General features: G+C 38.9%; 3 protein-coding genes across 6 annotated transcripts in view; 2 read left to right on the top strand and 1 right to left on the bottom strand.

Moving 5' to 3' along the window:
• LOC6575385 (sodium/hydrogen exchanger 9B1) overlaps positions 1–19,728 on the bottom strand; it is a 31,133-nt gene extending 11,405 nt beyond the window's left edge. Inside the window, exons 1-7 of one of the 4 annotated variants that reach the window (XM_015167970.3) lie at positions 19,434–19,728; positions 19,047–19,367; positions 8,259–8,598; positions 1,212–1,499; positions 640–822; positions 366–541; positions 175–281 (exon numbers count right to left, since the gene is read on the bottom strand). In XM_015167970.3, coding sequence (XP_015023456.1) covers positions 175–281; positions 366–541; positions 640–822; positions 1,212–1,499; positions 8,259–8,598; positions 19,047–19,367; positions 19,434–19,449 — 1,431 coding nt within the window. In that variant the 5' untranslated portion in view covers positions 19,450–19,728. The other 3 variants (XM_002001361.4, XM_015167971.3, XM_015167969.3) reach the window with 3 other exon arrangements.
• On the top strand, positions 2,016–3,370 carry LOC6575387 (odorant receptor 94a). The gene is made up of 2 exons (XM_032733782.2): positions 2,016–2,908; positions 2,962–3,370. Exons 1-2 carry the CDS (start codon positions 2,169–2,171, stop codon positions 3,368–3,370), a joined length of 1,149 nt encoding a protein of 382 aa, XP_032589673.2. The 5' UTR covers positions 2,016–2,168.
• LOC6575386 (odorant receptor 94b) lies at positions 5,631–6,836 on the top strand. Its single transcript, XM_002001362.3, has 2 exons — positions 5,631–6,722; positions 6,783–6,836. Exons 1-2 carry the CDS (start codon positions 5,631–5,633, stop codon positions 6,834–6,836), a joined length of 1,146 nt encoding a protein of 381 aa, XP_002001398.2.
• Positions 19,729–20,166: the final 438 nt, after the last annotated feature.

Here is a 20,166-nt window from a genome sequence, read left to right as displayed (position 1 = left end):
TATTAAAAAATAAAAATAGAATCGTCATTTCAAAGTTAGCTTAGGGAACTCTCTGACAATTTTAGTAGTATCCAAACAGTAGTTCATCAAAATTCCTTCGGATTTTTTATACTAGGCCATAAACGGTATAAGCACCCCTCGTGCATATAGACATTCAGTGGCTGCCATGCTTACCGCATTTCGCGATGGCAAATAGTGTAACAGCATGCCATATAGATAGCCGAAAACAAGTCCAATTCCAATACCAATGGGTCCTTGCAATAGTTTCTGCAGCAGCGGGTCTGTAAGCAGGCAAACAAGCAAGCATGTGAGTACCCCTTGCCAGGGGCAGGCATACAGACAGTTCATATTCGGCTGTCACGTACTTGTTGAGAATATCATGCTGATAACGGCGCCGAACAGGAAAATGGCCACGACATCGTTGCACGTGGTCATTGCATAGATGAGTGTGTGAATGCCGCTGTTCAGGCCCAATCGATCCTCCTTCAGCTTCAGCATGACTGTGACAACCACATTCGGCGAGACGGCCGTGATGACCAGCCTAGAAGATAAACAACCCACATAAATACATATATACATATGTACAAATATATTTGTCTGTCATCTTCAGTTCAGTTTGTCTGTTCATGTTGTACTTACCCCAGGGCTAGGCCCCACAGCCAGGGCATGGAGAGTGTGAAGTAGGCCAGCACGGCTATTATGGCCACCTCAGCTATTGTTGGCAGTAACGTCAGTCGCAGTATCATTAGCCACAATCGACGAAAAGCGCCAGCATCCAGCCCCAGGCCAGCCAACAGCATAATATTTATCAAAGCTAATTCTCTGCAATAAAAGAGCACAAAGAACACTTTACTACAGAGCTGATAAAGGGATTCACTATTGTTGGTTATGCATTTGATGAAACTATTATACACGCGTATAACAGCATTTGAAAGCAAAAGCAGTTAATATCCTTTACACATTAACGCCCGCAAATAAAGCTTACGTTTTTTTTCTATTTTATGGCACTCTATTAGAAAGCGTTACAAAACTGTTATACATGCATGTGCAAAAATTTGAAAACTGAGCTTATAACAAAGGCTGATGTTTATCTATCGATTATTGTTATCGAAGCTGGGATTTATGCATTTTTATTTACCTTAAGAATCTCAAAAGCATAACTGTTATACAAAACTGTTATACCTTACCATTTTAGTCCCTCCCACACTTACCTTAAAAACAATTCGAAGCGTTCGTAGCCCTCGAAGTTGGCAAAGCCCACATTGGTGTAGAGTACCCCGAAGAAGAGCATGCCCAGCATGTCGGGCAGATGAATGAAGGTCACCAGTATGCCAGTTATTTGTGCACCCACAAACAGTAATATGATGCGCATGATGGTCGTACTTGGCGCCGCATAGCTGGGCAGTATTGCCATGGCCAATGTCCAGAGGCCCAGGAAAATGGCGAACAGTGCGACATGTTCCGAGACGAGACTCCAGTGTAAGACTAAATGCCGCCACCTATATGAGAGAGTTGTAAATGGAGTAGAGGTAATGTTTATAGCTCATATACTATATTTATAATGATACCCTGGGATCTATACGAAGCGTATATTGGTTTTGAGTGATTGTATGTAATAGTAGTAGAAGGTGTACAAGACATCATAGAACATATGTATATATGCAACATTAAGATGATAAAAATAATTCGATATTGTCTTTTTCGGTTAATCATTGATTGTACGCTAATCTTGAGAACTATCTAAACATTACATTTTTAACTTTGTATACATATTGTGATATGTTAAACGCAGTATTGGTTAAATATTTTTCTTCGATATCTCATTCCAGATTAATAATAATTTGATACTGATATTGATCTCGCCGAGCTCTGCTGATTCTACTACATTCTATATATCAAATATTTATATCTGATATGGCATATATACAGTCTGTTTGTATAGAAGAACCCTATATGATTTCAAGCGAAAACTATAAATAAACTCTAGAGTATATCAGGGTCATAAACTCCCCATATAATCTTAGCTCTTATATTCCTCTGTATTCCCCCTGGCTCACCTAAAACCCCTTTTCGTGTCAGCTGCCGAATTTATAATAGACAAATTGCTTTTAATTGTTTCCTTTGTGTGGGTATAAAAAGCCTTCGGCTCAGCACCGTCTCGACTAGAAATGACTACGCAAACAGAGCGCACAGACGCCATTAACTGGGTATTGAGGATAATGCGCCTTGGAGGACTCTGGCCGCTGTCGACATCCAGAGAAGAGCCCCCGTTGCAGGTATTCCTAAAAGTCAACTATCGTTATGTGCTACACGTGCCAATCACATTCACTTTCATTGGACTCATGTGGCTGGAGGCGTTTGTGTCCAACAACCTGGAACAGGCCGGCCAAGTGCTCTACATGTCGCTGACAGAAATCGCGCTGGTTGTGAAAATTTTGAACATCTGGTATCGGAGCACAGCTGCCCGGCGGATAATGGGCCACATGAAGCACTCAAGCGACTACGAGCTGCAGTCGGAGCAGGAGCACAGCTATTGGCAGCAGCAGCAAAGGCTCTTCAAATGCTATTTCTATTTGTTTCTGCTCGCGAGTCTGGGCGTGGTCTACAGCAGCTGCATTGGCGTTCTGTTTCTGCACGACTACGAGCTACCCTTTGATTACTTTGTGCCCTTCGAGTATCGCAATGAGCGCAGATACTACTATGCCTACGGCTACAGCCTGATTGGGATGACTGTGACGAGTGTCTCGAATGTTTGCCTCGATGCACTCGGATGCTATTTTCTCTTTCACCTATCCCTGCTCTATCGCCTGCTGGGTTACCGAGTGAGGGGACTGGAGTACATCGGTAGTGAAACGGAATTCAAAAAGAAATTGGTCATCATTTTCAAGCTGCACAATCGCCTACGCAAGTAAATTGAGTTGAGTAGGAGGTGTCGTATACTTAATCTCTGTTTTCCTTCAGCTTAACTTTCCAGATCGAGACTTTAGTCTCGCCCTACGTTCTCTCCCAAATCGTGCTGAGCGCCTTCATCATCTGCTTCAGCGGCTATCGCCTGCAGCACGTGGGCATCCGCGCCAATCCGGGCCAGTTCATATCGATGCTGCAGTTCCTCAGTGTCATGGTGCTCGAGATATTCCTGCCCTGCTACTTCGGCAACGAGGTCACCGTCTATGCCCATCAGCTGACCAACGACGTCTACAACACCAACTGGCCGCAGTGCGACAAGCGCAGCCGGCAGCTGCTCATCGCCTACATGGAGCACCTCAAGAAACCTACCAAGATTAGGGCTGGCTATTTCTTCGAGGTTGGATTGCCCATTTTCGTTAAGGTTGTCATCAGATATTCCATATTCACTATTAAGTATTCCTAATAGAAATATATTCCATTTTCCTTTGCAGACCATGAACAATGCTTACAGCTTTTTTGCCCTACTCCTCAATGCTTCGAAGAAAACTTAATTACTTTGTGAATTCTGCAATCTGATTATATAATATAACAAATAAAATGCAATTAAAAAACAAGTAAGAACGTTGCAGTCGGGCGTTACCGACTGCGGAATACTCATTCACATCCCATCAACAATTTATTAGTTAAGTTTCGCTCTAATACTATAGAATATACAGGTTTTTTCGATTTGCCACGCCCCTACTGGGCGTAGGCTCCTCATTTTTAGCCAGTTCTTAGAACGAGAAACCGGTAACCTAAATGCAAATTTTGAATTCTTACGCTCAAAAAATGTGAAAATTACAGGGTATTTTTCGATATGCCACGCCCCTAAAGAGGCGTAAAAATTATTTTTTGAGGCATCGATAGAGGAGGCTACCAGTAACTCAACTATCCAAATTTAAAGCTAGTAGCTATTATACTTTAGGAGATATAAACTTTTGCGGTTTGCCACGCCCCCTGTGGGCGGAAATATATCCGACAAAACTTTATGGTCTTGGGTGATTAACCCGAGTATACATACAAAATTTGAGGTCTCTGGCATCAATAGTGTCCAAAATAAAGCAGAATATAAAAAATCACTATATCTTCAGGTCCGATTTGCCACGCCCCTAATGGGCCTAGGCTTATAATTTTCATTAGCATTAGCTGACGTGCAAAGTTTCAGCATCCTAGGTTTACAACTTTAGGAGATACAGTTTTATCCGATTTGCCACACCCCCAATGGGCGGAGATATATCCGCCATAGCTCGTGATCTTGGGTGGTCGATGCGGATCTATATTCCAAATTTCAGCTTTCTAGCTCTTTAACTAACATGATTTCTGGTATATCGGAAAATGCATTTTCCAATTTGCCACGCCCCTAGTGGGCGGATCGGGAAAATTTTAACACTTTATAAATCGGAGATATACACGAGTATGTGTTCCAAATTTCAAGTCTCTAGCTTCAATAGCGTCGAAATAGATTGCGTTCATACGGACAGACGGACAGACGGACGGACGGACAGACGGACAGACTGACGAACGGACAGACGGACAGACGGACGGACAGCAAGACGGACATTGCACAAAACCAATATACTGATTCACTTTCGTGAATGAGTATAACAAGCTTTGTCTACTGTCTGTATTCTAGTTTTTATGGAGTATTTCATCTGTAAATATCTGTCAAATCTTTAGAAGGTAAAAGAAGGTATGTGTTCTGATAAATAATCAGAATGATGAATAGTGAAATACTAAAGCTCTATACTCCCTTTAGTTCAGGAATATGTCTGTTTATGCCCCTGTTCATCCCTGATTATGATATTATGATTATTATTACGGCTGAGGACTACACGAAACTTATCAAATCAAAATTTATATATGGCAGGATGATGACAAAATTTAATTTTGCTTTGATAAAGTTTTACATATATGCAATTCTGGAACTTAGATATATTTATGACATATATTTATAACATAAATTTTATATAAAAGTATAAAGAGCGGATGGGAATAGAAGAATAGATATTGAGATGATAATCTATTCCATATATCAAGCATATCAAGCTTAAAACACTTGATAAAGACTTTCCAAATATCAAATTTCTTACAAGAAACAGTTAATTTGAGACTCCGGTGTGCTCATGCCGAGCCATATATTGTTAAGGCCAGAGTTATCCCAGCACTGAATGGTATTTGAAAATATTATCAGTGAGAAATCGCGTGACTCAGTCAATAAACGATTAATAACAATTAGGGTTATTTAATATGTCAACGAGCTAATTATTGTAATTGGAACTTGGTTTTAAATACGTAAATATGACGAGCAATTAGAAATGCGAGCAGGGCTGGCAGCTCTTGATGAACGAAACTAGTTCATTTTGAACGAAAACTCACATTAATCATTGCAATTAATGTGATTTAGATTCAATCTAGAACAAGTATAACAGTTCAGCTGAGAACTAAAGTAAGCTCGATGAAATCACTGTAACTGAAAGAGGGTTGACATGGAGGAAGGCGGAGTAGGGCGAGAAAGAGAGAGAGAGAGAAAGAGACAGTATGGCATCTGAAGTTTTGAATATACAAGTTGTATTTGAGAGGCATTTATAAAATTTTCATGATGTTTAACCGAAGCCGCAAAGTCTATAAAAGCAGCTAATTTCTAGCTGCTAACTAGGCATTGACTGCTAAGAGTTTTAGGGAAAATGTCAGATACTATGGACCGCATACTGGCCATACGGAAGATAGTTACAGTTAGCCGTTGGTTTGGCCTCTGGAAGTGGCCAAATGAGGACAATGGATGCCAGATAGTGAGGAAAATCTATCCATTTATTCTGCATCTACCACTGAGCTGCACTTGCACAGCGCTGATGTGGATTGAAGTGATTAGATCTGAGGACGTGACACAGGCTGGCAATGTTCTATACATGGCGCTGACGGTGTTCGTAATGCTCATCAAAATTTTCAACATCTGGCACAGACGCCAAGAGGCCTTTGCCTTCATAGATGAGCTGGAACGGCATGAAATCTACAAATTGCTGAGAAGTGAAGAATTCGTGTTCTGGAAGCGCGAGCAGAAATCGTTTCAGCGCATCTTCTACACCTACATCGCAGGCACCGTAGCAGTTGCCTTGACTGGCTACTTGAGCGTACTCTACCAGGAGTCGTACGAGCTGCCCTTCACCTATTACGTGCCCTTCGAGTGGCAGAATCCGCAGCTTTACTATTACGCCTGGGGCTACAATGTGCTGGCCATGAGCTTGTCCTGCCTCTCCAACTGCCTGCTGGATACGATGGGCTGTTACTTCATGTTTCACATAGCTCTGCTCTATCGGCTCATGAATCGACGTCTGCTGGCGCTGAGGGAAGCGCCCGAGGTGAAGGCTATTCCAGAGTTGCGACACCTCTTTCAGCTGCACAAGCGCGTTCGCAGTCTAACAAAGCAATGTGAGATCCTGGTCTCGCCCTACGTCGTCTCGCAGGTGGTACTGAGCGCTTTAATCATTTGCTTCAGCCTCTATCGTGTGGTGCAAATGGGCAAGTCGAACACAGGCGGCTTAGCGACGACTCTACAGTTTGTGGGCGTGATGATTGTGCAAATCTTTCTGCCCTGCTACTATGGCAACGAATTGACCGTCTCGGCTAATCAGCTGACAAACAGCGTATTTAACACCAATTGGCTGGACTATTCGGTGACTACGCGAAAAATCCTCAACTGCTACATGGAGTCCCTGAAACGGCCTGTCAAACTGCGTGCGGGCATGTTCTTTGAAATAGGTCTGCCCATATTTATGAAGGTCAGCATAGCCCAATATTCATCATCTATTCATCTTAATTAATTACCCCTTTGTCTGCAGACCATCAATAATGCATACAGCTTTCTGGCCTTGCTCATCAATTTGTCAAAGTAGCCGCTGTGCCACGGAGCTTCACCTCACACACCTTACACAATCTCTCTGATGTTCTCTAGTCGACTTTAATAATATCGCCACTCAATTCAATGCTGCCTCTAAGCCCAAAAACTAGGCACATCAACGCTGCGCATAAAAGCTTAACACCAAGCCCCCAAAAACAGAAAAAACACACGAAGAAGTTGAAGCAGGAGCAGAGTCCTAACCCAGACGAGGCAACGGAAACACTTTTTGACAATATAGCAGACACTGACAGTGCAACATTTGCAGCACATAAAATAAACACAAAGCAAAATGTAATGTATGACAACAATAAGCAACAAGCTCAACAACAAGTAGGAGTGAATGCGTTGGGTGTACACGACTAGCAGATACCCGAACACCGTCATCAAGGCATATGCTATGCACACACACACACACACACTTAAACAAACATAAGATACACATACTGATGAGGCTCTTTTTCCCTCCGTTCTCTACTATGACAAATGGTTTAATTGAACTCTGGTTCCAGATATCCCATTTAAACGAAATGCTCAGTGCATGACTATGACAGCCAAATTTGTATGTGCTTTAAGCCTGAGCGTCTGTCATTTGGAATGAGTTATTTTATAACTCATATTCCTGTTAGGATGTTAGGATACCTTCTTCCAAAATTGGTAGCAATAGCCTTTATGGCGTTCAAGATATGCATAAGAAACAAGGTATTATAATATGATGTTATATGATATTCTAGGATACATATTTCAAGTTTCAAGTATGTTGTTTGTATAGCTCCCGAGATAGTCGTACCTCTAAATATAGACAGAACAGAAATGCATGAATGAATGACGGAATAAATAAGGTCGGATAAGTAAAGGACGGACCAATGAAGAACGGATGAATAAAGGACAGACTAATGAAGAGCTGAAGGTCGAATTAAGAGCGAACTTATGTAAGACGGACCAATGAAGGACATTCTAATGGAGGACAGTCTAATTTAGGAAAATCTACGAATCAATTAGCAAGGCTACATCAACTCAGCTTATCAAGTCTATATATATTATACCTGCTAGGCTCGCTGACCTCTTCTGCTGCAATTGCTAAACTCAAGCATACCTCTTTAGCGCACTCAAAGGGCTCTAGGGTATATAAGGGATATGCGAAAAACGCGTGCATTGCCAGTGTGCATGCATGTATGTCTAACGGTATTTATGTATGTATGTTTGTCTGCTTGTCTGTGCCGGAAGTGCATTCAAAAGAGTTAAGCAAAAGCGCACACATACACAAAGAGAGCGAGAGCGAGAGAGGGAGAGAGAAAGGCCCAAGGAACTGAGTCCAAAAATGTGCTTAGGCCCCATCAGCGCCAGCAGCAACCCCTGCTCCTGCCCCCGCTTCTGCCCCAGCTACAGCTGCCGCCCCAATGGAGCCTTTTCCACTTACCACTTGGGCCCTTTGTAGTGCTCGCCGTGCGCTGAATAACCCCGTCCATTGGTGTCAGTGTCTGCTGCATTCGGCCGGCCATTGTTGTGTGCTGCATTCGGCGGCGGGTTTGTTAAATTTAATGATGTCGGCGTTAAAATTATTGTTGCTGCATTTTGTGGCTGCGTCTCGGCTCCATCGCGGACGCCAACGATTTCAGACGGGCCATTATTGTCCTGGTCCTCCTCGGAGAAATTGTGTATGTCTAATTTAGTATGTGATGGCTGAGCGGGACCGTCAGCCGCACTCTTCGCATCGTCGCATTGTGTCATCTTGCTTGGCTGCTGCTTGCCGCGCCTGACTGTAAGTAGCGAAAGCGGGCATAAACATGTTAAATACTCAAATGTGTTGATCCCATTGGGAGAGCTGTAAGTGGTAAGTGGTAAGTGATAAACCAGGCATACCAGGAAAAGTAACTGCACCAGCAGGGTATGCTAGTTTTGTGTACAGAGTTTGCGAGGGACATGGATGAGGTTAGATCAATCATAATTAAGCGCTGAGGCTGATTAAAGTCGATAGCACTGTGGAAGTTATGTCTAGTTATCGGAAGGAATGTGAAACCATTTCCCGGGAATTGCCTATAGAAAGTGGCTCGCTCATTAGTAAATTGGCTTCTTTAGATATGGAATGAGCGTGTCATGAATTCAACACATGTTGAAAATATTAATCTTCTAAAATATCAGCATCTATTCCATACTTCCCCAACTCCCTATTCTCACTTCTCAGTTTCCATGTTCCATGAAATCTATAACAAACTTCTGCTTTTCTAGCATATTTAAAATATTTAATCTTTTTTTTATATGGATTGTCTATTTCGATTTTCTTTACCCATTCCCAATATATCGAACTAGAGCTGTATTTACATTTGCCCTTTTATCACATTGCTTTTCCATCATCCCTTATCCAATTTCAATATCCCATTGAATCATATACAAGGAATCACATCTAAGATACTTTCAACAACAGTTCGACATAGATTACAGGGTATCTGCTAGTCATTCACTCTTTAACAAAACACTCTTCCGTGTTTCTCCCATTGTTCTTCTACTTTCCTGTTGCCTGTCTAACCTGCAACACAGCAAATTGGTTATAAGTGCCAGAATGTTGCATTTTGCATTCATCTGTTTAGCTCATGCATAAGTAAAGAGCGCGGAGGAGGAGGAGGAGGAGAAGGAGGAGGAGGAGCAGACGACAGCAAGACGACATCTGCAACGCCCGCACCGTGCTCTCTCACGTTGGAATTGTAAAATTCAACAACGGTGCAGCAGCGGAATACCTCAAGACGTTGCTGCGATGACAGCCAACTCTGAAGATTGCAACAGCGATTGACAGACGCTGATTGCGCTCAGCTGCGATGGCAGCACGAGCAGCAGCAGCAGCAGTAAAAGTGAAGCTTGACAGAACAGTTAAGAAAGTTCTGGTCGACTAGGAGATACCAAGCACAGATGCCGCAATTGTAGATATTATAATAAGATTGTTGTATAACACATACATGAGCTCATATGGAATATGAGATGACAACTGGCTCTGCTCCTATACAAAACAGACTGTTTGAACTCTGGCTCTAGATGTGGGATTTTAATGAATTTTTAAGAGCATGAATATTAAATCTATCTGCTTGTGTCTATCTTAGCTCAAGACTCTAACATTTGAAATAACGAATAATTTTCGTAATGGCCTTATACGCTTTAAAAATCAACTAAAACAAGTAAGAAAGCTCTAGTCGAGACTGCTCGACTACGAGATCCCCTGAACCCTTGGAGTAATAGCTATTTCAATCATTTTTCGCGTCTTTCAGCTTACACAAGAAACACGCACACACACACACACACACACTCACACACACATGCACGCACACACAGGCATACACACACACACACACACACACAAGCATAAACACGCATGGGCGGCAGTGATCGCTTACTATGAGAAATTAATTGTTTAATAACTTTTTTTGTAAACGTACGAACTTCATGAAACTTTCAGATTATGATTATAACATGGATATGCATGTATTTGCCAAAGCACAAGTCTCTAGTATTTGAAATACGTTTTTTACAAAAGTGAGGGTGAGGGGGTGAATCTAGGGGTGGGGGGTAAATTTTAACAAAAACCGAAATTGTATAAATTGCATATAAAAATACATTTAAAAAATGGAGACTCTAGCTATAAAGGTGTAGAAGATATAATTTTATACCTGGTATTCGATAAGGTTTTTTATCGATAAAAAAAGATCGGGATGAGTTATCGATTTTTAATGATAAACTTGATATGCGCGCTGTAATTACGGACATTTTAAAAAAAATTTGAAGTCTCTAGCTCTTATATCTTCGGAAATCGACGCGTTCAAACATACGGACAGACGGACAGACGGACAGACAGACAGACGGACAGGGCCAAATCGACTCAGCTCGTCGCCCTGATCAAGAATATATATACTTTGTGGGGTCTGCCACGCCTCCTTCTGCCTGTTACATACATTTCAACAAAACCATTATACCCTTATTTCCCATTTTCAATGGGTTCAGGGTATAAATATCTATATTTATCAATTGCAGGAAAATGTTCTCAGATATTGTAATTAAATGCCAGCTTTCTCTATATAGAGTATATACAAATATACATTTAAAATGGGAGGTCTAGAGCTTGTATAGTTTCCGACTTTGCCGCATAGTCTGAAGGACGGAAAGATGGGAATATTAAAATGTTGGAATCGACTTAATTTCATTCGAGAACATATCAACTGGATGGCTTCATCCACTTCTTTTACAAATCATTTGTATTTACCCACATTCGAAAGGGGTATTCAAAAGTCTAGCCATAGTTGTCCCGGGCTGAGTTGGGTTAAAGTGCTCCTATCGCTGCCTTCCGACCTGGCGATGTCAACACGCCACCAAATTGGCATATTTGTTGCTGACAACAAACTTCTTTGCAAGATGTCAGCTAATTAGAAATATTTCCAGATTTCGGCTGGGCTCTCTCTTCGGGAAAGAAATAAAACTGGATTCAGTTTAGTTAGCGAGCAAATTCGAGGCAATTAGCACTTAATTTGATTTTCTCGCTAACCGGTTTAACATTCGATCGCTCCCAATCATCGTATTTACATATATTTCGACAAATCAATCCATTTGCAGGTTGTCACCGAGCAGCGACGACTTGTTAATTGATTGCAAATATTTTTGATGTCGAGCTGGGAGCATTCCTTAACGTGGATCACGTGCCAGTTTTGGATTAACCTGTCACGCGACTAGCGAAAACTTCTAAATGATCACCAAGGCTGTCAATTAACATTCGCAGTTTTATATAAAACCAAACACATTTCAATTAGATCTAACTGATAATGACAAGAGATCAATTAACTTGCTGCAAAGTGGAAATGAAAACAGCTGAGATTGGTTGCTCCGACTGATCAATTGATGCGAAGAATAAAGAATAGTAGAAGGGCAGCGAATATCGAAGAAGAATTTGATATACCCTAAGTGAACTTAAGCCGTAGCCCAGAAATAAGAATATAAAATGCAAATGAGCTGATATGACTTATCTTATTATATTCCTTGAAAATCTTAGTAGAAGCAAGATAACCTTGAATAGACTAAAAAGGTACTAAAAAGGCATTGCATAAGTGCAATCTTTTTAACTGAGATTAGGGTTTTCAATTGCAATTAATAAAATTTTAATTGTAGTTAAAATCTTAAAAAAGAAATTGAATAGTATAACTATATTATATTGTTGTAGAGCTAGATTTAAAAAAAACAAGTAAGAACGTTGCAGTCGGGCGTTACCGACTGCGGAATACTCATTCACATCCCATCAACAATTTAGTAGTTAAGTTTCGCTCTAATACTGTAGAATATACAGGTTTTTCCGATTTGCCACGCCCCAACTGGGCGTAGACACCTCATTTTTGGTCAGTTTTTAGAAAGAGATAACGGTACCCTAACTGCAAAGTTTGAATGCTTACCCTCAAAAAATGTGAAAATTACAGGGTATTTTACGATATGCCACGCCCCTAAAGAGGCGTAAAAATTATTTTTGGGGAATCGATAGAGGAGGCTACCAGTAACTCAACTATCCAAATTTGAAGCTTCTAGCTATTATACTTTAGGAGATATAAACTTTTGCGGTTTGCCACGCCCCCTGTGGGCGGACATATATCCGACAAAACTTTTTGGTCTTGGGTGATCAGTCCGAGTATATATACAAAATTTGAGGTCTCTGCCATCAATAGTGTCCAAAATATAGGAGAATTTAAAAAATCACTATATCTTCAGGTCCGATTTGCCACGCCCCCAATGGGCGTAGACTTGTAATTTATCTTCAGACTTTATAGAATCATACCATTAGCTGACTTGCAATTTCAGCTCTCTAGGTTTACAACTTTAGGAGATACAGTTTTATCCGATTTGCCACGCCCCCAATAGGCGTAGATATATCCGCCATAGCTCGTGATCTTGGGTGGCCAACGAGGACCTACATACCAAATTTCAGCTTTCTAGCTCTTCAACAAACATGATTTCTGGTATATCGGAAAATGCATTTTCCGATTTGCCACGCCCCTAGTGGGCGGATCGGGAAAATTTTAACACTTTATAAATCGGAGATATACACGAGTATGTGTTCCAAATTTCAAGTCTCTAGCTTCAATAGCGCCGAAATAGATTGCGTTCATACGGACAGACGGACAGACGGACGGACGGACAGACGGACAGACGGACGGACAGCAAGACGGACATTGCACAAAACCAATATACTGATTCACTTTCGTGAATGAGTATAAAAAGTGGATGTTTTAGGAAAAATACATAGTTTTAATTATGATAGAAAAGAAAAATACAACTTTCAAGATATAGTATATAAAAGTTAAAGTGAATCTCACATAAAGCTAATGTAAAGTATTGCAATTAAAATTTCATTAACTACAAACTAGGTTGTAGAAACTTTCAGCGACTAAGATTATTTTCTCAATTTTATATAAAAAAAAATATTAAGCTATTTGCATTTAGTTGGATTGAGTTACTTAAACTAAAAAAGAAGAGTAGTTGAAACTTTAAATAGGTATTGACATATTGAATCAATTGACTTCCAACCAATTACACACTTTTCTCAGATCACACACTTTGTAAAGGTGATGAATAGTGAAACTAAATAAGCAGTGAATGGCAACGCAGAGTGGAATAGATAAAGAACAGATATAGTAGTAGTAAGGCAAAAAAGAAAAATAGTAGGGATATAAATAAAGAAAATAGAAAATTCGCAAAAAAAAAGTCGCAAAAACTTAATATAAATGTACTGAAAATATTTTATCAATTTACAATCGAATTTACGTATTGAAACAAATCAGTAATTAACAGTTAATATAATAAATGAAAAAGTATTGCATAAAAAATTATTAGGAACTGTGAAAACTATCTATGGGTGTTTCAGAAAATTGTAGTAAAATATGTTGAAATCTATACTTAATATTAAGAAAGGAATCATATACGATTCACTTGAAAAATCCAAGCATGAAAAATGGTACATATTATTTTAAATTCAATTTCCATAGAACCTCAACATTATAATATATAGCTAAAAGTGAATTATTTAACAATATGTCGATGTTGTTGATGTTATATATGATTGACTTTTATATATACAACGTTACGTAACACTTAATTTTCACAATTTTATTGGGTTATTCTAAATACCGGGTTATTCAACAATTCATTTAAGCACTGGAAAGCACAAATTGCAATTATATTAAGTCAAAAGCATTAGCGTAAATCGAACAGCTTTCAGACGACCTACCGCACCGAGACGAAAAGATTAAATGAAATACATATAAAAGATGAATCAAAAGTAAATCTCGCTTATCTCAGATGAGATGCGCCACAGTCGACGCGTCGCGACGTTCAACTGACAAAAGCTGCAAAACGAATCAGAAACCCCCAAGAACATATATAGATCTGGGAGAATATTTGCGTTGCTCGTTTGTTTTTCCAATATCTTATGCTAATAAAAAACATAAATGAATTTCTCTCTCTTTGTTCCTCTCTCTCTCTCTCCCTCTCTCTGACAAGTTCACGCTCTCACTTTACGCTCTTTTAATTTGTGGAAAAAAAATTATAAATAAAAAACAAAACAATTAATAAACAACAGCAAACAAAGTCGCTGCACGAGCGATTCTAAGATATATTAAGCAAATATTAGATTAAATATACAACAACAAAAAAACTGATCACGGTAGTAAAGAAATTTTAATGCGCTACGGAACAGATATAATAAATAGTTGAAACTTTGTTTGCACGCCAATCAAATTCAAATAAGTACTCTAAGGGTGTGCACGACGAACAGATACCCTGAATCCTGTCGGAAGGTATTATTCGATCATTCTACTAAATTGCCCATGGACTGCATGGCCTCCATAAGTTTTAGTATAAGAAATTATTTATAACATTTGCTCTAAATTGCCAGCAAAGCTGAATTTTACATGATTCATTTTACATATTACATTAATGATATAAATAGAAATCAAAATATTGAAAAATAATAAAAAATATATATATATATTTTTAAGTCATCTTAATCCGAAAATTCTCAAACTAAATCAATTATAGACTAACAGAAGCATGCTAAATCCACACTACATCAAATTCATTCAAACGGAAAATCAATTCCAACACCAAGTTTTATTATCATGTAAATTTGATTGCTTTATGAAGTTAATCCCAACAAATTATTCATGTATTATTATTACAATTATTTTATGCGAACAAAATATATCCGACAGAATTGATAATTAGAGTCTATGTACTTTTTTAAATCAATCTAGCTTGTAAATGTATAAATAGTATTACAATACAGTATGCTCGTTTCTCCATGCTGAACGTGTATATAATAATAATTCATGTGAGTCACAGACTCGAATGGGTAATTAGTTAAGAGAATGTAGCTTCTCACCCAGTGACCCACAAACAGTTCGCAAATTATGTTTACTGGATGTTTGCTTATCAATTAATTAGCCGTAATCAAGAGCAAATATTGATCACATCTTGAACTTGCTCTCTGACTCCCTACCCAGGTGTGTGTGTGTGTGTGTGTGTGCCCCATGAAGTGTTTACAAATTCAATGTGAATTCAACGTTTCAGCTGCAACAAATATTTAACATTGCTTAATTAATTTTAAATGTTTCCACTGTTCGCGCTTGGTTAGTTTCGCTCCACAACTCCGTTCAACATTTATGAATAATGTGAGGCGTTGCCAAGTTTTGTGGCAGAGCCATTTTCTCACTTTTTTTACACACATTACGAAACGGTTAAATGGGGTGTATTGGTTTTGCCTGAAGGTTTGTAACAGCTGGAAGGAATGCATCCTTCTTATATAGTCAAGAGATAGAACGCAAGCGATCCTGAGATATTTATATTATATTTATATATGTCTCTCTCTCTCTCTTTCTCTCTCGCTCTTTCTGTTAAACTGATTTCTCTTGATCTCGAAAACTGTAAAAGTTAGAGACTTGAAATTAGAATACATATGATTCTTTATTATACGCAACAAAAGCTTATAATATTTCCTGGAAATCTCTGCGCATTTACTTAGTAGCTATAAATATCAATCTATAGAAAATTGGTTGCTTAACTTGGATATCAATTAGACTGGAGCTGCGAAAGTTTATATTACATATTGTTACATATTTGTGGGATATATTCATATGTGATAACAGGATACACACACATGACAGTTTCATTAAGATCAAACAACTGGAACCAGAGCTCTATTAGTCTATTGCTCTTATTAGGTAGGGATTACAGAACAGATACAGTTTCTGCAATGTGAATGTCTATGTATGATTCTATAGAAGAACATACACTGCTTGCAATATTAAGTCTCTTTCAATTGCCAGGGTATCTGTGGTCGTGCACTCCCCACCCGTACACTTTTAGTAGTTTTTTCAATGTGACGCCCAGCTTTTCTGTTGCTTGAAATTTGAACATAAATTGCACAAGGTGTCACCTGAAGATAGCAAGGAGTATGTACAGCAGGCTGCATGGAGCAGGTGAGACGGCAAATTCAGTTTGTGGCCTGCAATTGCGATATTTCACAGAGTTGGAAAAAAAGATTTTTATGAACTTTTGGGTTTTGCAAGTTGCCAAAAGTCATTAAGGCTCTCTCGCTCTCCCTATGGCAGCAACTTTAAAGATATTCGCTCTTATGGTCCTCTTTTTCTTTGTACACCTACCTAGCCTCTGATTATTACTTTTGATGTCCATTTGGTCAGCATTTACCTGTGCTTCACTTTAGTTTTTTTCTCGCTCCTGCTGCCATTTCAACTTTCTTCATTTTCCACAACTCTAAAGTGGCTATGAATGAAATATTTTCAGAAACTTTCCCATCCAATTTCTTAGATGAACAAAATTTTTTGATTTCAATTATTACAAAACTTTATTCATAAACAACCAAATGAACTCGGAGAAACAGCAGTCACACAAAACTAGATGTTTTTACCAAGTGTTACACATGAAAGACGAACTGGAAGCAGAACTGAGGTTAAGTGAACTCTATTAAAATTGCATACTATGTACGTGCTCTTACTATATGATGAAGTCGGTTTTGCTCTGTTATATATCTTACACGTTTATAATTTACTACTTGTCTCTACTCAATTTTCATCACTTCTTTAAGTGCACTACAACCATTCATTATCTCTGATTGAAATCATGTTTCTTTACGTAGCTTTAACCATTCAGTAAATTAAAAAAATTGCAAGTAAAACTAAAAAAAAAAAAAATTAAAAAAAAAATAATAATCTTAAGCTACAACTGTCATATGGAAAGTAAAGGAGTTCAGGAAAAGCGCGATTTGCAAATACCCTGAACAAAGTTGCTCTAGACCTTTTCAATACACGTAAATATATACACCGATAAATAAGCAAAGCTTCATAGCTCTTAGAATTTTACTGGTGGAGGTTGGTCATATCAAATTTAGGGCTACAGTTTTTATGGTCTTTAAGCTATGCTTAGAATGCCAATAGCAAAAATCAATATTTATCGATATTATGAAAACCGAATAGTATGTGGGAAAAAGAAATATATTTCCACTCCATACGTTATATAAGAATATGTATTTGCAATGTCTATGGTCTGTGGCTATTATAATTCCTCAGATCGTAGTATGCAAACAGACGACTCATTGGAAATATTGAAAGCTAGATATAATGAGGTTGACTTACGTAGCTCAACTAGCTAGAATAAGCATATTAGTATTCGAGGGCAATGTCTGGTCATCATACCCCATATCCAACAATTTCCCAGGTAATTGTAAACGTTTACACTCGCACAATGAACCCGCTTGGCCTCTTAATCGAGACACAGCTCAGATTGCTTTGATACAGATGCAGTCAGAGCCCATTGCGGGCTAAGAACTCTGGCCCCGTCGGGGCAAATGAGTCAAAGTGAAACGAACTACTGTGTGCACAGGTATGTTTGTGTGTCAAGTGAAATGAGGCGGGCATCGGAGTGCTGAAACAGTTACCTATTCAATGGATAGACCAAAGGGGCTCGCTGATATAGTTACTATAACTATTTATTATGCGTGTGCATGTAAACATGCAAACATGCAAAGATGCACACATGCAGACATGTACATGTGTATGAGTGTGTGTGTTTGTGCACTTGCATTTACTGCATGCGCATGCAAAAGCATCTACATAAATGTAAATACATCTGCGAATGAATGACGCGCGGAGATGCTGAGTTTCATTTATCAACGGTTTGACTGCACGAAGCAAAGTAAATCACTTTTTATGCTCGTTCGAGTGGGTGGAGAAGGAGTATATTGGCTGTGAGTTAAGCTGGAAAAATTGCATGTACTCATGTTACTTTAATTGAAAAAGATTTCAGATTGCATAAGCCTAGCCAGTTGAAGACGGGAATCATTTTCTGGGAGCTAAGGAGCCCTATTTAAATAAAGTGTTTTATTTTAACTATATTTCTCTGAATATGAAAGTTCTTCTCATAAGAATCAGCGTCTTATAAAAACACAAAGTTTTGGAGATGGAAAGTCAATTGAATCAAATAACAGCATCTATTCAGGTAGGTGGATAGCCGAGAACTCCTACAGAATCTACAAATGGACTACTTTATATAATTTAGTATATAGTATAGCTCGTCTCTTCCATAGTTTCTAAAACTATGATCGCAATATTTCTCTTTAACTCTTACTCCTCCCTCCACAAACAAGTATTTAGCAGTCAGGTGCTACCCCACCTGCGACTCGCTCACCTGCTCCAGTTGCTGCTTTAAGTACACAACCAGAAAAATTGTCTCGCAAGCTTAAAAGTATGCAACGAAGTTGGAATTTCCCATTTGCAGAAAAGTTTTCACTGCGCGTACTAAAAATGTTGTTACAATGCTTCCCAGTTGGCCAAAAACATTAACTGGGCATATTTAAATAGGCTTCTGCGTGCTAATTTAAATGCGAGCTCTGACGGAAATTATGCGAATATTATCAAAGCAAAAATACAATCGAGGGGAAGGCAAATGTAAATGCAATCTAACAATAATAATAATAGTTATTTTCCACAAATGCGCAGCTGTAACAGCCAAAAGGGAGCAAAACATTGGCTGTGAATCGTTGCAGATGGGGGCGTAAGAGACTAGGAAATACCCAGTACATAGGATAAGCAGTGTATTACTAACATATGACACATAATATAAACAAATTCGGAAAGGGATAATAATAAATGATGGTCTTAAAGTATACCTCACCCACCTGTAGCAATGTTATTCGAAAGGTTTCTCTTGTTAGTCATGTACGATCGAGGGGGAGCCTGCGGTCGCTTTGGGGCATTATCTCCCTGCCCAGCCAGAGCTCCGTCGAGCAGATGTTGGGTCTCGGGCTCCAGATCACTCAGTATGTGCTGAGTGACAGTCTCGCTGGCACGGCGCAACATCTGCACAGGTGTCGAATTGGACTCATGATCGCGCGACACCTTCGAATTCTTTGACTCATCCCCATAATTGCTGCGAAAACTTTTCAGTTCTGGCCCCTCGTTGCTCGCCACAATATCATCGACATCTAAATTGATTACAACTTGAATTTGAATGTAAAATGCTTCAGTCTAATTGTTAAATAACACCTATCAATTAATTCACTCACCACTTTCGCTATCCATTTCAGTCTAACTCATTAAACAAAGATTACGAAAATGTTTGCGCACTCTTTCACACTCACGCAATTCAATGACTGATTGAAGACGAACTGACTTCAAATACTCACGCGAAAGAGCGCAATGACGAACGTAAGAAACACCGGAGCCAAAGAGAGCACAAATGAACAAAACACCGTTATTGGCGCACTATTAATTCTTACTGTCTATGGCGGCCGCAAAGTCGGCTATGTCCGATTAATTTCGGCAAAACGGATTTTTATTATTTTATTACACCATCAACCGCTTATGTTTGCTCACAAATAAATTTCAAAGTTAAAGCAAACAAATATCACTGAATGTACACACGCTGAACGCGGAACAGACCCGGCGGCAACGCTTATCGACAAAAAACTATTTGCTAAATACATACATATGTATGTACATACAAACATGCACACGGTCAAGACAATCGAACTGTAGAGCAAGTGAAAGAACACTGTCTTAGGGTGAACTCTGAAATACCCTGTACAAATGTTAGATTGTGGTTATGCATAAAGATATATAAGTAAATATATTTGTATGAAATTGAAATGATCAATAGAATATATATTTATATCACATATATTTTTATGCATGCATATATGTATATATATATATACACAACTAGCAAAAATTCTTTGTCGGAATTGGTGAATACTCGTGTTTTCCGCATGGACTATTATTAAAGGGTAACACAAGAGA

Source organism: Drosophila mojavensis, unplaced genomic scaffold (genome assembly GCF_018153725.1).
Source record: "Drosophila mojavensis isolate 15081-1352.22 unplaced genomic scaffold, ASM1815372v1 contig_231, whole genome shotgun sequence".
NCBI lineage: Eukaryota > Metazoa > Arthropoda > Insecta > Diptera > Drosophilidae > Drosophila > Drosophila mojavensis.
This window is presented reverse-complemented; position numbering and strand designations above follow the sequence as displayed.

Excerpts from the sequence above, each read along its gene's own strand:
- LOC6575387 (XM_032733782.2), top strand. The coding sequence starts at position 2,169 with ATGACTACGCAAACAGAGCGCACAGACGCCATTAACTGGGTATTGAGG. Across the intron at positions 2,909-2,961 it reads CTGCACAATCGCCTACGCAA|CTTAACTTTCCAGATCGAGA; the intron begins GTAAATTGAGTT and ends GTTTTCCTTCAG.
- LOC6575386 (XM_002001362.3), top strand. The coding sequence starts at position 5,631 with ATGTCAGATACTATGGACCGCATACTGGCCATACGGAAGATAGTTACA. Across the intron at positions 6,723-6,782 it reads GTCTGCCCATATTTATGAAG|ACCATCAATAATGCATACAG; the intron begins GTCAGCATAGCC and ends CTTTGTCTGCAG.